General features: G+C 49.5%; 1 protein-coding gene across 1 annotated transcript; it reads right to left on the bottom strand.

The window, feature by feature from the left end:
- Nucleotides 1-4,782: 4,782 nt before the first annotated feature.
- LOC126527384 (tigger transposable element-derived protein 4-like) lies at nt 4,783-17,201 on the bottom strand. Its single transcript, XM_050175198.3, has 5 exons — nt 16,299-17,201; nt 12,755-13,096; nt 9,930-10,171; nt 7,253-7,522; nt 4,783-6,335 (listed from the first exon to the last, which is right to left on the bottom strand). The coding sequence occupies exons 2-5, from the start codon at nt 13,079-13,081 to the stop codon at nt 5,417-5,419; spliced, it is 1,758 nt and encodes a 585-aa protein (XP_050031155.2). The 5' UTR covers nt 13,082-13,096; nt 16,299-17,201; the 3' UTR covers nt 4,783-5,416.
- Nucleotides 17,202-17,839: the final 638 nt, after the last annotated feature.

Here is a 17,839-nt window from a genome sequence, read left to right as displayed (position 1 = left end):
ACCTTATTGGGTCAACTGGGCTGTTACTCATTGGACACTCTCTCTCACCCTCTCCCTGTGTTCCTCGGAACATTCAGAGAGATAGAGGGAGAGAAAGGAACCACCAAAAAACAAATAAACAAACAACATCCCAACCGTTTTGTCTCCGCGACATGTATGGAAAAGTCTCCCGACACTTTGAAGAACACTTACGGGGAACGACCATTTGCGTCGCCCCGTCCTCGCACCTTAATTAAAACCATCGCGCACTGCGTGTCGCAAAGAGCACCCCTGCCGAAGCGCACCCACCGATTCACCATGCCGTCTTGTGCATGGTTCGTCTCCTCCGGCGGGCCCATAAATCTATGTGCAGAGATGGATTGAGTCTCCGGTGCCAGCCTGTCTTTCAAGATACCGCGCCTCGGGTCACCGATCCCTCTGGCTTTAAGTTGCCCCTCTGTACTTCAGGCATGCCCATTGACGCCCTAATGACGCTTTGCCCGTGGTCCGTCCCAGGCAGGGCGCCCCCGTCCGTGCTTCCGGGGCAAAGGGCCCCCAACGTCACACCCTTTCCCACGTTTCAAGACCGCACGCGCGACAGGTTAAGGTGTCCCGAGGTGTCGACGCGGGCTATCTGCCGCCAAAGAGCGCCTCCCGACTCATTACCGAAGCGCCCAGCTGGTTTTACTCTCGGCGAAGCCCGAAAACGGCGATCTCCCACAATTCTGGGGCGAAATCACCTCTCAGCCTCCATGTTGTTTGTAAACATCCTTTACACTCAGGTTGGTTGGCATGATCCGTTTTTCGGAAAGAGCACAGCCTAATACCGCTAATAAGAGCCCCTGCTAATGGCATTACGAATGCATGCGAAGTCAAGAGCTCGACGTTTTGCTGCTTACGAAAGCGTGCTTATGAAGATAGCCATCCTAATTATGCACTGTAATAATTGAAATAAGCGCGAACCAGACAAAGGTACGAATGATAACTCAATGAATTTCTCTGTTCGTCCTGCCATTCCTAACCAAACCTATGTTTGTTTTACTCGCGATCGCTGGCATTGGGGTAACTGTAGCGAGGATCGAAGTGCTCTCTTATCAAAAGGTACGCGGTACCAAAAGCAATGAGTGCCTGCTTGGTGGCTGAGAAGCTACTGATTTCTGTTTCCTATCGTAACGCGAATGAAATTAATGGAATATAACTGAGTGCCTGAGGCATGGCGAGGGACGCCATTTGCGTTATTCCACTGATCATCAGCAAGAACAAAATGTTTATATGTAATTAACTACCAACTAGATACTGCGGGGTGCGCCACGATTGCTGTGGCACACTTCGCTCGCTAATTGTGCCTCTGAATTTTTTAACAATTTTCCAAGTCATTTGTTCAAAAATTTCTTGAACCTTTTGTATTTCGACTGCGTTTCGTGCTGGTTTGTTGATTTTTTCGGGAGCTGGCGCGCCCTAGAAAACATCGACCCCCAATCTCGTCACACTCTCCTTCCGAGCTCGCCAAAATTCTAAAAGCTCGCCGCAAGATTGTCCGCTTGTTCCTCAGGTGTGGCACTCTTCAGCGTGTAGCCCGCAGTGGTCGTCCTGTCTTTGTGGCAACTTCTCACCTTAAGAGGAAGCTTTAGCTCGGGTCCAGCTCCGACGCGGCCTATTCAAATACGTGTGAAAAGCAAAAACATTTTTCTGAGAAACCTCCTGGACCGATGTTAATGAAATTTCTTGCATTTTAGAGAGAACGTTAAACTCTAGTGACTGTTGCAAGCGGAATTTCCATCTAGGGCCTGAAGTTTTTAAAAAGATATTCAAAATTTGAAAGTTTCAAAAAAAAAATAGAAGCACGAAATTTACAAATTGATAGCTCTGCATCAAGAACAGATATCGCGGTTCTGTAATCGGCATCCATTAGAACATTCAAAGTGGGCAAATTCGATATGTCACTTTATAGCTTACGTGAATTCGTTTGCGTACAAGGGGTCTGCAAAAGCTGTATTTTCATATTGCTTAATTTCTTGAGAATCATCTGTAACACATCAATTTTGCCCGCTTTAAATGTACTATTAGGGGCAATTCACAGGATTGTGATATCATTTTTCATTGCTGACTTACAGAGTTGCCAACTTCATAGTTTCGTTTTCTGAAAAGTTGCTATTTTTGCCAATTTTTAATAAAAATTGACGACCTAAATCTGAAATTCGAAACCAACAGTCACTAGATATTCAGTTTTTCTTTTAAATGCATGAAACCGTCAAATTTGAAACCGTCAAACCGTCAATGCCGAGAAAGACAAATTCTCCCTTTACATGTATACAGATAGGAGCACCCGAGCTAAAGCTTCCTCTTAAGAAAATTGGGTGTAAGAAAATGCAATGCCAGCCACGGAGGGGCATCAAAAGGCTTGGGGTCGAATGTGTCGGCGACAACAATGCGAAGGGTCGCGCGCGAAGGGACCTCAAAATGTTCTCCTACGAGTTCCGGAGAAGGATCGGACGCGCAGAGAAAAGAAAAATGGGGGTAAATGCCGGCTGCCGCTAGCACGGGTCGCGAAGGGCGAACACTTGTCAACCGCCTTCATATATGAGGAAATTTTCAGGGTAGAAGCCGCGCACAGCGCTCGGAACCTTTGTGTGCTTGCTCCGACGTCATAGGCTTGCTGATGCAGCCAATTGGGCAGTTCTTTCGAAACTTCCAGCCGGCGTCTCTCATAGTCTGCATTCCTCTTGTTTTTATACCAAAAAGTGCAAGGATCGACACTGACACAAATTTTAGGAATATTCTTAAGTCTCGTTCCCTGTCCTGGTCCCAGTCCCACTTCGGCAAGCGGCCTTTGACTTTGCAGCAGGGCGGCGCTCCAGCACAATATGAAAGCCAATTGACACCACAGCGATGGTGTCGCATGCTCTCACACGACACTCTAAGAAAAGTTTACACCCTTTGAGTCGTATCTTGCCACACAACAATAAACGTCATTGGTCTTGTACGCATTTCCTTTCTTTAACGCTGCGAGCCCGGTAATTCCCAGTTATGAACGGCATGCGCGTTATCAGCATGGCATAGCATTGCCGACCGGAAAGTAGCGGGTGCGGCGTCTTCAAGAAAGGAAACGCAAGCAAGGAATATGATGATTGTCGTTGTGTGGCAGATGTACACCCCAAAGGGTGTAAACATTCTTTAGAGTGCAGTCTTCATTCCAGGTGAACAGTGGCCGGCGAACTCCCCTTGTCCTTTGTCCCGAAGTCCATTGGGACCATGGACTTCGGTGTGTGGGCTATTCTTAAAGAAGAGGCCCAGGCTCATCAGCACATCAACATGATGGCCCCGAAAGCATCGCTAGAGCGAGCATAGGGGAAAGATTCCCTCAGGATACCTTGTGGGCTTCAAGCGTACGTAGAATGTTCAAGGCCCAAGAGCGGAGATATTAAATAAAATGCTTCGCGTTTCATTCTTAATGCATCAGGAAAATGCCCTACAAAAGAGTTCCTGAGATTTTTTTTTTATTATTCTCATTCAAGATACGAGGAATAAAGCTTGGGACAGTATTTCTTGCGCACTCTGTAGCTGCCGCCGAATGTGTCGTATAGCTCGAGAGTAAGGGCTTCACGAAAATTCCACCATAGAAAACTATTTCTTGCTAAGAAAGCTTTTGGACAAATATATAAAGTGAGCATAATACAGGCATCATCTGTACATATCACCATCCTCACTTCGAAGTCGTCGTGTTCGGCGCACTAGCTTGCTTTATGGAACGGAAATGACTGTAGTGAGGGGGACATTTACTACATCCATAACACTAAATAGCGACGGGATAACAGCAGCCGATCCAGGACCCGTGTGATAGCAAACCGTGTGCTCATGATTGTGGGGTCCGGGTTTCGAATTGCGTCATCGGTAGATTTTTTTTAACGTGCCTGAATCATTATCTTGTTTGACTTCTGTAGTACTCGGTCGTTCGTCCTATACTTCACCATCCCGCCTAGCACGGAGGGCTCCTGCAAAGGGGAGCGAAGCGACCCGTTGCGTAGCCCAAAGGGAGATGGTTGGGCACCTTAGGTAGATGTCGCTTTAGCGGCCGCGGACCAATGAATAACGAGGCGCTGTTAAATTGTTACTGTGCGCCCCAATGAGACCGGCAGACCGCTGATGAGCGAAACTTTGCACACATAACATGCGATGCAGAAACGTGGCTCCCTTACTTCAGCAAATATATACGGTGAATGGGCCCGTCATTGTGACGGGCCCCCTTACCGTGGCGAGTGCCTTCTGGAATGAAGCATCGGCTCAACCGCTGCTTTACGAGTGGTGGAAGTGCGTACTACACAGAATACACGCTTAATGTAGCGGTAAGACACCCCTACTGTGTGATTGCCGGAATGTTCGTCGACGTAATATAGGACATATTTCCTTTATTTTTTACGGGTGGGCTACGCGGTCGTCCTGGGCGGGATTCACGACCTCATTGAACTTTCCTGCAGTATCACGTGGGCGTCGTCCTGTGGCCGCGAACGTGTCCGTATTTCTAACGCGCGTCTTCCAGTTTATATTTTCACGGCTCTCAACGCTTCTGCGACCTCGCCGACGGATCGACAGTGAAATTCAACAGCATACCGCTAAGCAGTATGAAAGAGATCGCAGAGTTTGTTTCTGAGTCGCCGTTTTTGAAACCGGAACTGAAGCTTGTCCGGCTTGCTTAATCAAGGGAAACTCTGTGCAGCGATCACCGTTATGCATTGCGTTCTATAACTTCATTTAGATGCCTTGGAAGCGCAGTCTCAGCAGTTGTCTCCAATTGGTCGCACTAAATGAAACGACACAAATGACGCCTTTATTTTTGTCCGTATACAGTCTTGTATTCGAAGTAGGTCAGCTTGTCTCCACCGACCCGTTTCGTTCCTGTCAGGTCAACAGTTAGCTTTGCCTTTAGTCCTTCGGAAGAGAGTAACGGCCTTCATCGCTTCTTGAAAGAGTTCACGCCTTAATTCGTGTTGCTTCCTTGCGGTGCGTAATGCCCGACTGACCCGACACATTGTCCAGCGTCTGCACTCCACGCAGAGCACACGCCCTTCAGAGGGCAAACGTTCGAGAACTGACACGGAGAATGGGAAGCCAGTCAATGTCTTACACAACGTTGGTCTAAATAACGACAAGCGGCGAGTTTCGGCAGTAGTTCCTGGGTCACATATACACAGGACCTGACGCTTTCCAAGGATTCGCGCCACAGTGCTTCTTACAACAGGCACCCTGTCATAGATCTTGGATGGCGAATGCTTTTCGGCGGCACGGTCGCATCTGTAGGGTCGTCACGAAGCTTCTCGAGCGTAGCCACACGCTACTCCGCGCTGGCGGCCTTCCCAGCAACGTTGCAAGGTGGTAGCGGAGTAGGCAGGTCTACAGCAGATCGTCTTCAAATCAGCCAGGAATGCTTGTGTCCGGTATGTTACTTAGAGTCCAGGGCATACGTCCTTTTGAAAGCGGTCATCTGAGCACTGAAGCGCAGAGCGTTAAGCCCTTCTGCTGCTTTTTCGGTATCAGCCCTGCTCATTCCGAGTGGCGAGTTCTCGCAGTACTTCAAGAGCAGGTCCACCGCGTCCAGAACTTCGAACGGAGCTATGCCATCAGCCTTCTTCGACGACAGCACGCCCCCGTCGGTCTTGGACGAGGATAACCGTTCACCGGCATCGTCGCCGCTCTGGTCACTCTGCAGCTTCGCCGACGTGGCCACGAACTCGTCGATGGCTTCGAACTCGCCAATGCCGTCGACGAGGTCCTCGGGCAAGTCGTAGCGGGACGACCACAGCTCGAGCGGGTCGTCTGTTTCGTCGCGATCGCCGCCTTCGGTGTTGTCGTTGAGGTGGTGGATGCTGTGCAGACCGCAAGCCCCGAAGGCAGACCTGATGGTTCGGTCCTTGACGCCCTTCCAGGCGACGGCGAGAAGCCGCAGGGCCTCGTGGACCTGAAGAACCGTGGGTATCTCCTGCAGCACGGTGTGGATCACGAGCGCCCTGCGGTAGTTGCGCTTGAGCGCGTGCACGATGCCGTGGTCCAACGGGATGAGCAAGCCGCTTGTGTTTGGCGGCGGGTGTATGATGTCGACGTTCTTGAGGTTGGCCTTCTTGCGCAGCTCGTGGCAGACGGTCTGGTCCACGAGAAGCAGGACCTTTCGCTTGCGGGACTCCAGCTCGCGGTCCCAGCGACGCAGCTCTTCGTGGAACAACCGCCGCGTCATCCACGACCTCTCGTTCACGGCGTACGTGAGCCCCGGCAGGACGACGCTGTGAGGCAGCGGCGACGCACCGATCACCACTAGCGGCCTCCGTTCATCGCCGGTCATGTTGGTGCAGAGGTAGATCGTGAACCTGGAGGTAACAGAAGAGGGTCTAATGTAAAATTATTTTTTAGTCTATATCGCAACCACATTCGTGGCTACAGAGTTCTCACAGTTACCCAGAGAGAATGGCGGCGCAGTTGCATGCATATGAGGATGTTGGGAATTGAAAGCATTAGGTTGAATCATTCAAAGTTTACCTACCAACTGCAATAGCTCGGTGTAGTGTGTAGTACAGCTATTACAAAATGTAAACGGTAGCACCGGCGGGTCGGTCCGAATTTGAACGAAGTCGGAGATCTCAGTTCATCAGTTCGCGCGAATAATGCAATATGTATTACGGTATGACGTAGACTTGAAACTAGAAATATTGATTCCTATATACTTAAATACTGGAGGCTTGGCCATGCTTTGGGCCTTGCCGCGTTCAAGACAAGCCAATCTTTCTAGATACGCATTATCCTCGCACCCCTGTGGGGTCATGGCGCACTTTCGGGAACTTGCATCAGATTTCCCGCTGGTGCTTGGAAGCTATGACTCCAGAAGATGATGTCGTAATTTTGGGCGCCTCCGAAACAATAGACGAATATTTAACACCTGTCCAGATGGACGCACAAGAGGTCGACGTCTCCTTGCTTGCTCACTGCCTGGTGGCGCCAATCTCAACGTGCATTAAAGCCCTGTTCAGAGTCTGATGAACGCTGACACCCAGTTCACGAGCCCACTGTCTGGTGATAGCCAGCTTCGCGTCTGATGACACCTAGTTTGGAACCCGGTGACACCTATGCTCAATGTATGGTGATTCGTGTCACATAGCTAGCTCAGTGTCTATAGCTACACCCAGTTCACCAGCTTCGTGTTTGCTCATGGAATACAGCTCAGCCGTAGGAAATTGTAACACCTTGCCGATCAAAGCTAAAAGAGGCAGAAAGACAGTCGACAACGGACCTGTCCTGCGCCAGTTGTCCTTGCTCGCAGCTGGCACCACTGAGTTGCGCCGCTTCCTTGGGCAGCGCCCTGAAGAACAGCCCGGTCTCGACGGCGCTGAAGATGTCCCAGGACGAGTAACCGGTGCGAATCTGCGGCCACGATGTGTTGAGCCACGTGTCCACGTCCGGAATGTCGGCGCCCATCTCCTTGCGCTCGCGGGCGTAGGTGAGCGAGTGGCGCTTCTTGAAGCGGTCGATCCATGCGTTGGGCACCGAGCAGTTCTCGTACCTGCAAGGGCGCGGTAATTTCCGATTAATACCAGTGCCATCGTCATCGTAATATGAGCAAAACGAGAACAAGGTGAAAGCAGGAGCCAACGTTTCGACAAGTGTACTTGTCTTCTTCAAGGCGACATATGCTTTCCGACATATGCGTCATCGTACTAGTCAGTTTACGTCCGTATCAGAAGGGAGATATCTACGGGCAATCTCCGCTCAGCCCTGTCCTGCGTCAACCAACATCTTGGTAAATTATATCTGGTTTAGTGGCTGTGGACGGAGCTAGGCAGTTGAAACCATCGCCTTTACAAAAAAAATTGTGTTCATGAGAAAACGTTCACAAGCGTGGTAACAAAAGAAAATGAGTGTCAGAGGCGATCCGGCAGAAGTCTGTGCTGAATTAGGCGGACTTACGTTTCCCTACCACGGATCTCCTGTCTGTATTAATATTTCTCTAAAACGGGGCGCTCTGAAAGTTTACTCATTATAAAATTCAATATTGCCCATATGGTTTCCAGCAAAACGTACTGACACGGACAGATAGGGACGACGACACATGCGGGACTAGCAACTGCATGTTTATTATTCGTTTCCCGCGCTTTTTTATAGCGCGAGATAGCTAATGCTCCCTTTTTTTCTTTTGTCATGCCGATTATTTGTCTCTTAGGGTGAAAGATAGTTTTTGCGCAAGTAGCCCTTTCGTTTTATGCATCGATGGTGTACTGAAGCATGATTCTCCGCTTCCGTCAATGGCCTTCTAAGATTTCGAGCGTCAGCTTGCCATAACGTTTTTCTAAAACCTTGATGTAAAATTGTACGGCACATGGCAATGGCGATGATGAAAAGCGATATGCCCAGCGGAGCACACTGCCAAAGATGCTGCCTGTTGTCTTGTCCTGGTACTAAGACACCTATTTGTTTGTCCTATATATCGTCGGCCACATGATAAAGGCACACCCTCTGTCTTGCAGGTGGTGTACTTCTTGTGGGTTTTTGTACATTGCTTACTTTTCTAGCCAATGTTGACTCGCGCACACATTGAATACGCCTTGTTTGGTGCTGAACATACAACCCCAACGCCTTCCTTTCCGGGTATAGTCTTTAGTTTGAGGGTTAGACCGTGTACATAAGGAGCAACAGCGACCTTCTTCCTTTCTGTCGGATGTTTTTCTTCTTCTTGAACGTTGCTGTCTTCTTTAGCAGCACTTTCGGCGACCACTGTAAGCAGGTCTCTGGGATAGCCAGCATTGTTGAGCCAGGTTACTTGGCGCATGAATCTTTCTTACATTACGCGATGACACGACTGAAAGGGAGGTTTGTAGAACCATGATCACGATGGCTCGCTTAACGTTCTTGGAATGGCCAGAATCGGATGGCAGGCCTACCGCGGCATGAGCAGGTCTCGTACTTCCAGCATGTGAGTTGCTTTTCGGAGGCGACGACCAAAGTAAGGAACCCAATTGTTTTTCTTCCTGGCATTTCAAAGGCGAAGTTTAAATGCGGACATGCCTCATGGAATGAATAATAGCCATGACAAAAGAAAAGAAGAAGCATTGGCTATCTTGTGCTATAAAAGTGTGGGAAACGAATAACGAACATTCATTTGCTGGTCCAACGTGTGTCGCCGCGGTTCTCTGTTCGTTTCAGTACGTTTTGCTGAAAACCATTTGTGCCATGTGCAACGAACTAGCTCAGACAAACACTATTTTGAACTTCAATATTTCAGTATTGATTTGATGAGCCTGCTTCCAGTTGCAAAGCCCGACAAGCAGTCGATGAAGACAGTAGAAGAAATATTGCGGAATTTGCTGAGGTTCCGTAACTACAGAGGGAACATTGCTCCACCTGACACTAAACCTTGACAGAAGAAAGTAGGAAGTCTTTCATATACATACACGCGCTCTAGCGCTGTTTCGTCCGCAATGCTGCTACATCGGTCCTTACAGCGAGTGTAAGCACAGGGGGCGGTCGAGTGAGCTGCAGTGAGTGCCCAAATGTCGCGATGTCCTGCTCCCACGTGACCAAATTCTTCGTCACGATGTCAAGGCACAGTATGACCGGTATTAGCTCTAGGGAAACGAAAGTGAAACTGGTTGTAAAAAAAGCTAATATATTAGGTTATCCCCCCACCCCCATTATGAGGCTTCGCAGCAATGTTATTCTGGGGTCTGGCGCGGCCTAGGACCTTCATTGAATGCAAAATCATGAGTAAGACAAACCATCCTGAAAATACTCGTGTTATTCGCGGCACCGCATTGTGTTCCACTCAGCTACAGAGTCACTGGAACTTGGAATCAACGTTCCAGTGACTTTACTCAAATGAAGTTGAGAAGCAGCCGTTAAGTCCAGGACCGTCTGTGAATAGAGGGGTTTCGAGGGAACCTGGCAATGCTGCAACGCGTGGCGAGGATCCGCACCCGAGATCCGCGGCGATCTTCTCCGCCTTGGCCTGCAGGAGTGGGCCGCTGATGGGCGTCCCGGAGGCAGTGGCCTGGTGATACCAGCGCAGCAGAGCGCGGTCCAGGTCCTCGCGCGTGGCCTTGCGCAGCCGCTTGGCCTTCAGCCGGCTCTCCTCGAACGCCGCCATGAACTGCTCCTTATTCTTGGTGATGCTCGCCAGCGTCGAGGCGGAAATGCCGTACTCGCGGCAGATGTCCACCTGCAACAGCGACGACGTGTAATCAGGCCCGCTGTGCCACTGTACACTCGCTTATCGACGAATCGTTTCGACGGTCAGTACGTGGTCTGCAGTGACGAAGCCGCGACCTCTGTTCTGTAGCTTCACGTCTCCGGGATTGCGGGATAACCAGCGTGAAGACTCACATAGCGTAAACATGAAGGCAGAGGTGCCCTATCGATATAGACCCTCTTCGCGGTGTAGTTTACTCTAGAGGAACGAGATGGCGCTGGCGGCGGCGCGCCGCACGTTGCCTGAGCCAAAGCGCATGAATGCGAAACCGCTCAGGAAAAAAGTTAAAACCGCGCGAAGAAGACAGGACGTGAACAGAAACATAGACGCACACACTGCGTTTCTGTTCATGTCCTTCCTTCTTCGCGCATATTAAAAATTTGCTGAATCTATATGAACCGGCTAGCCCAACAGCATGCCTTACTACGAAACCGTTACCGCTTCTGCCCTGCTACTGTGCGATAAGCTGCGGGAAATGCGACCGAGTTTTCGCTGAAGCAGTGCGCTCCATTCCTGCAGAAGTGTGCAGTATAGCTGGCTGCAAATACAGTGACTGGCATATCAAGCATTGGAATGAATACGTGTAACCAAGTCGAAGGGCCGCTGTTGCATAAGGAGTGCTTGTGTTGGCGGCCGCTCGCGACGCACGGCTTCCTGGAGGATAAAAAAATGTTCACTCATCCGCCAGCGTTGTATCGCTAACATCGAAAGAGAGGACTTCAACTGCGGAACAAGAGCGAGTACCGCTCGTTACACAGTGCGAAATGGAGTTTCACCACTTCCTGGCATAGTTTCTCGCACGTTGTCTGCACATTTCCACCGCAACTCAAACGCCATACGCAGCATCTCCTTGAGGCGGCTCCCGCAGAGCTTTAGAAGCTGGTCTCGAAAGTCATGCTTTGCCGTACTGCAGCTGCGGGAAGCGACTGCTGACGACATGGCCCCCATGTTTGGGCACCACCTGCACATAGACTCGCGCTTGTCTAACAAAACCTTTTCTTTTTTCAATTTTCGAGCTAACCATTGCTCCATTTTTGCTCAAGTTAAGCAAAAATATCGCATCTTATGCGAGGGATGGTTAACTTGGCACTATTAATTGGCTAGTATGTCATTAAAAAACTGCGAATTTGTCATTTGTCACCCTCGCAGCGAATGGTCTTTAAAACATGGCGGCGACAGCCCTCCGGCGTCTGCAGTGCGACAAAGCGTGGCCTTCGAGATTCGTTTTTATGAAACGCTCGGGGGTACATGCGGGAGGAGCACACGGCATTTTTTCCCCATCAGAATAAGGCAACTGACAGTGTCAAACGCTACACTGAACGATCCGGGTCATGAAATTCGATCTTGCTGCGAAATTTAGGCGACACGTTAGCGATCGCAAAATTTATGTTCCTTGTTTGGCAAGAACGTATTTCTCTGCGTTAGAACGTCGCGATAAAATATCCCACAGGGCTCGTACGAGTAGCTACTGCAACATTTCCACAGAAGGGGTACAACTGCCGTTGATCTGGTGCTGTGCGCTGCGGGGCTGAGATGTAGTCGGCGAATTTTTGCGCGCTAACTAGTCGCGACCCGCTGCAGTGAGTCAGCATTTTCTATCCGAGTCGTGACGCATCACGCGCTGACTTGACGCTTATCTGATGTCGACGCTGCGCTGTCAGATGTCTCGGCAAGCAGTACCGGCGCCCGGCCACAACGCGGGTCGTTCCCGTCAGACCTCGGGGCGATACGTTGCTGTTCAGTTCTTCAAGGAGGCGCCGAGCGAGCCGCATGCTTGAGCGCAAGCATTAACCCCTTTCGGATCACCTCGAATTTGAGACGTTCGGTGGCAGAAAGCTTCAAGCGGCACCAGCATGGTAATGCACGTTCCCCTTTCTGTTTAGACCCAGTGCGTCGCGTTTGTTACTGGTCGAACATGTTTCTGCATTTCCGCGGCTTACATGTTATTTGAATGCGCGGCATCAAAGTTGGTCCCAAGCTTAACGGTCCCCCTTAAGTACAAAATTTTTGAACATTTGAGCAGAAACTGTACTTTGAAACTTACACATATACTGCTTATACCTATATGTTGATATGTGTGTGCACTTTCATGAACACTGCGTAACTGCTGTTGACCTGGGGGGTATTCTGTAAGAGTCCACCTAACGGACTGTCCATTTCGGCCGCTGCTGATTGGATGCAGCTGTACGAGAGAGAAGGAGACGAGCGGCCCTAGCCAATCAGCAGCGGCCGAATTGGACAGTCCACTAGGTGGGCTCTTATAGATTACCCCCCCCCCCAACCCCTTCCCTGTAGAGTCGAAGAGACCGTGACCTTTGTCAGGCTTTGCGCCTTTAGCTTTAGCCTCGCACTTCGACCAAGTGATGAAGAAACAAACTTTCTTTCGTCTCTTGGAATACGCGAACAATTTCCTGCTTCCCGTGTGCATTGGAATGCGCGCACTGCGGTCGGGTATTGAACCCACGACCTCGCGAGGACGTGCAGGGACGCCAAAGCCACGTGATAACTGCGGGCTGGAGCAGCAGTTTTCATATCACTCGCTCGCTCGCTCACCTTCTTTCGTCCTGCCTCCACTTCTGCTACCAGAGCCAGCTTTTCCGTGACGGAGTAGGACTTCCGCTTCCGGGGAGTCCGTGAACTTCCGGTAGCAGCGTCCGCTCCGGCGCTAGAGTCGTCGCTCTTGCACAGTGACTTGGCAAATCTGCGATTGGCCTTCCTCTTCCTCGGGATGGCTCCTGACAGCGACGGAGGCGGTTCGATTGGTGAAGGCTCCACCGGCGCTTCACAGCTTGACGACTCCCTACTCGAAGAGTCCAAGGCGATTTCCAGCGGGCCCGGGCTGTAGCACGGGTCGCTCTCCTCGGTAGCATCCATGTCCATGTTCGGTTCGCAAATCTGGGCGCGTGTTCACAAAAGAATGGTTTTTTGTACGTTAGAAACTGTTCCTAAGAGTGTAGCCAGCCGACCGTGGTGTTGGACTAGCGAAGGCGGCCCAGACAACGGGAAACGGTACGCACGAACAAAAAAACTCACGAATTCACAAAAGCATTCACCTCTATAGGCACGTATCGACGCAGAAACAAGTTCTTACGTTAGAGCTGCTCGTAAGAACAGATTCCACTAATGGGAAGCATCACCCACCAACGAAAAGCTTTTGTGATTTGGGCCCATGATTTGGAGGAGACGAAACAAATAATTTTATTTGGATGTTTTTCAGCTAGATTGAACGGGCTTTTCCGGTTTGACTAGCAGCACAATAATAATAATCATTTTCAAATACAATAATGATATAATAAATAAACGCGCATTCGGTTCGTAAGGGATCTTCCGGCAGATTGCGCGTTCTGTTTTTTTTTTTTTTTTTTTTTTTTCTGCCATGTCTCGCGGTTTTGCGATATAATAATCATATTTCGCAATCTAAAAGGCATGGAATGTTGTTTTATCTTAGGGGCAACAGCGGTTCGTAGCCCCTATCTGATAACTTAAAAGTTGTATGAAATGGCTGCGCATACAAGTCTTCCAGCACGACTAGCGCTCATATTACAGGGAAAAACGAAAAACAGATAAAATCGGCAAGCGGCGAAACACGGAAGCAAAACGACAACTCTTAACATGGGGATGTGCGAATAGCGATTTCTGGAAGCGACTTCAGTTGGAATCGAATAAGAAGGGCACCGAATTCACTAAGAATTGAATACGAATCATATTGACAACTTAGTGAATGCGAATCAAATAGTAACTACGCGACAACGAATACAAACGTAATAGCTTTACAAACGTAGTACACTCAATGCGAATGTAAATGCGATGAGTCAGGTTCCGAATAAGACACATTTTCAGAGCTTCAGAAATTTACTCCTGGGTCGTTTTATATTTCTTTCCCGTTGCCAGTGCGGGTAACGCGAAAACTAGTTATTCGAACAAGTTTATTAAATTTCGGATGACAGATTTTCGATTGGAATAGCGAATCAAATAATGTGGCGTTGGATTAGTTATCCAGAAATTTCACTCATGTACTGATCCGGGGATTTCCCGAACGTTCGCTGCTAGTTTAATAAATAGAAACAGGGCAGTGACAGCAGGGGAAGTATTCTCTAAATGTCCGCCCAGTGGACATGTCCATTTCATCAGCTGCTGAAGCGCCGATTGGCTGGGGGCGCCTGCCTCCTCCTAACGCACACCCCAGCCCAGCCAATCAGAACATCAGCAGCAGGCGAAATTGACATGTACAGTCGCGCACAGAATAAACTGGACCACGGGATCTCCGAAAACGTTCAATTCCCGAGCAGCCTGTAGCAGTAACCAGTAAAACTGCCCACGAGAACGTTGTTAGCATATTCTAGTCAAGGTCCAAAATGCAAATACCAGATTGCGTTGTGAGGTTGCGGAGATATTCAGCTTTTTCTTAGATTTCATGGTCCATAATATTCTGTCCGCGACTGTACATAGACACTAACTCCCCCACCCCCCTTCCTTAATCATACGGGTACACGTATGCCAGCGTCGCTTCGTGGAACGAAACATCGTTGCTCTTGAACATTGGTACGCGGAATCATAAAGGTGTCAGCGCGAAATGCAGTTCGTTTAAACGATTTGTTCTTGTTATCTGATTGAATGTACAATTGCTCCTTTTTCGCGACGTCATGGTGTACAGACACAAGGGTCAATCAAGTGCACGCAACTTTCTTTCACACGAATAATTAGTAAGCGCATTCGGCGTGAAAGGTGTACACCATCTCACGATGCCTATCGGCGTTAATGCGATTAGCATTGAAGCAATGTAGTGACACAGCGCATATTGCTGGTGACGTAGTTACGGTCATCGACCAAGCCAAAGCAAAGAAACGCTTACGTATCTTGCGCAAGTTTGAGTGTTTCTTCACTCTGACTTGGTCAATGACCGGAACTACTCTTCATCATTATGTCACCTGATCAGGCGAATTTTCGTCGAACCCTGGACTACACAACTCATTGGCAAGAAAACTTTTGATGCGAAAGCACTGTATGCCCCATTACGCGGAACTCCGTCGGCGTGACCGAAAGATGGTACCGAAAATGGCCGACGCCGCAGAGAATGCAAAACACGTCGAGAAATGCTGGGATCGACGTCACCTTTCTCATGGAGATTCCTGTAAACAAAGTAAATCGACGGCTTTGTGACGCAAATTCGGTAAATCTTGGTCCCGGTGGCAACGGAACCCGGGCCTCAGGGGTGCAAGACGAGCACGCTTTCCCGAGGCCACGGCGGCTCCACGGTTCTTGTTGACTAAAGGCGTGCCTAGTGCGTGCGTCAATGCACGCGTCACCTTTCTGAACTTTTCCCGGGCGAGCAAGCGTTTTGATTTGGCCTTACCGAGGCGCAGTTAGGAACGCAGGCGAGAGAGCTTGCACGGACGAGGAACGCGCGGGAAATTACATTTCACGGACTATAATGCTTTCGCATTCCCACACGTAAGCAGCCTAAAGTGTCCCTGCCGAATTTATTATTAATGTCTAACGGTCATTGTGAATTTTCCATTGCTTCGGCTGTATATGCGACATACTCTGTGTCCGGGATCGGTCAGCTTTTTACTTCCGTATCACTTAGGTGGGTACGTTAGGCGTCAAAAGTTGGCACACCGCGAGATCTAGGAAATGTTCGACTTTTTTCTGACAATCTGCGGCGTGTAAACTTCGGACGCGGACTGTATATGTGCTTGCGGAAGACAAGCACAACACAAAGAAGGGAACAGCACGCGGCAGAAAGTGAGATGGTGGAGCCAAAATGCGTCGACTAATGACACCGAAAAGCGGCACACACCTGACCAGTGAGAAACAGCAAGCAACTTTTAAAATCGGCGCGCCCTCTCGCAGGTGTATTTTCTCCCAGCATGCAGCACCACTGCAATCCGCGCCAATCCGTCTGCTCAAGAACAAAAACACGCCAAGAACTTCTCTGTGAAGTATTTTCGGCGCTTGTTCACAGCGACGCAGCCCCTCCGCCCCCCCCCCCCCCCCCCCCTAGCACACGCACCAATTCAACGCATTAACAGAGGCGATCGTAAGTAGAAACACACATTTTAGTGGTAGCTAGTCAAAGGAGTTCGTACACACTTACGTTTATAGTGAACCTGCACGAGACGACGATGCCTGGCGAGGAGAAGCGCTCGGTCTCGATCTCTGATGCCGGATTGTACGTAACGCTCAAAGTGAGAACGTCACCGTGAAAAGAATGAACTTGTAAGCGGTCGTAAAGAGGGCACAAGCAGCCGCTTCGACAAGCAGAGAAACTAGCTACCCGTCCAACCGAGCGAGAGCAAAAAAAGACGCGTCCTGCTCCAACAAGCGAGCGAGCGCGTTCTGTTGACCTTCAGTTTCTTCGTTGTAAGCGAGGGCGCTAGGGTGCGCCGCTACGTTGCAGCCGGGAGAAATCGGAACCGGCCGCCGCCGAAGAAGAGAGAAGTGAAAAGACATAAAAACGGAGAACCGCGTTTGAGTTGCCGCATCGTCCCCGAATCGTCCCTTGTAGAAGAAAAAAAAACTAGGACGCGGGGCTAGATAAACAGCCGCGATGGGGGGACTTAGGAAATAAATTACCGGACATTGTTCTCAATTTCGCCGGCTTTTACTCGCCGCCTCCGCTTTTCTAGTAGCGCCGGGCTCCGCCGAGCCAGCGGCGGCGCTCCGGTAGCCATTTTGTCAACGAGAACGAGAGGATAAAGAAGTGGCTGCTCGCAGGCGCTCGCAGCTGTTGTGATCCCGCCAGGCGCTTCGGCCAGCGCCCCGTTCGTAATCGCCCTCATTCTCTTTCAAAGCGTTCACCCGCTCTCTCCGCTTCCTCCGGTTTCTGGTTTGTACCTTTATTTGAGCGTCTTTCCATAAAAGGACCGCTTATACCCACGTGACGCGAGGGCGCATGCGCTCTGCGTGCGCAAGCCAAGCGCTCTGTTTTCTTTTTCACCTTCGGTAGGGGCGTTGCAGACGAGGCCGTCTGTGGCGCGTCGTCTGCTACACTATATGTATTTTTTAGAACGTCAGTAAAAACACGCTGCTTGCTCAGCTTACGCATCTCGTGTGACTTTTCAGTCGTCCTATTTGTAAAACAGCGTTGTTGGCTGCTATTTTTATTATTCTCATCCTCTGAAAAATAACTCGAACAAAGCACTCTGACAATTTTCTCCGGTCCCTGTACCGACAGCGTCGTCTGCTACCAGCTTGCTCCTGGTAATTTTCTGACGAGACAAGTCGTTCCCGTGAAATTGCTTTAAATAGTCGCTCTAATGTTTCCTAAAATTCCTATGCATTCAGCTGCTATATATGTCATCATATATGTCAACCTACCTCGCTACCTGGTCTGCTGCGTTTAAAGCGTGAGCTGTTAGGAACAAGTGTTAGCTCGGAGTTTCCGATCTAAATACACGGGAAAGGAGCAAATGTTTTTCCCAGCAACCGCTGCACCGAATTTGCTGAGATTTGTCACATCTAAAAGATAAATTAAACTGAAGTGACTGTTCAAGCGAATATTTTATTTCACTTGTCAATTTTACTATAAAAATTGTTCAAGATTGCAAACTTTAGAGAAACGAAACTATGAACTTTACAACTCTGTAGCTGGGCAATGAAAAACGATATCAATATTTTGGCAAACTTCATATATGA

Source organism: Dermacentor andersoni, chromosome 9, assembly GCF_023375885.2.
Source record: "Dermacentor andersoni chromosome 9, qqDerAnde1_hic_scaffold, whole genome shotgun sequence".
Taxonomy (NCBI): domain Eukaryota; kingdom Metazoa; phylum Arthropoda; class Arachnida; order Ixodida; family Ixodidae; genus Dermacentor; species Dermacentor andersoni.
This window is presented reverse-complemented; position numbering and strand designations above follow the sequence as displayed.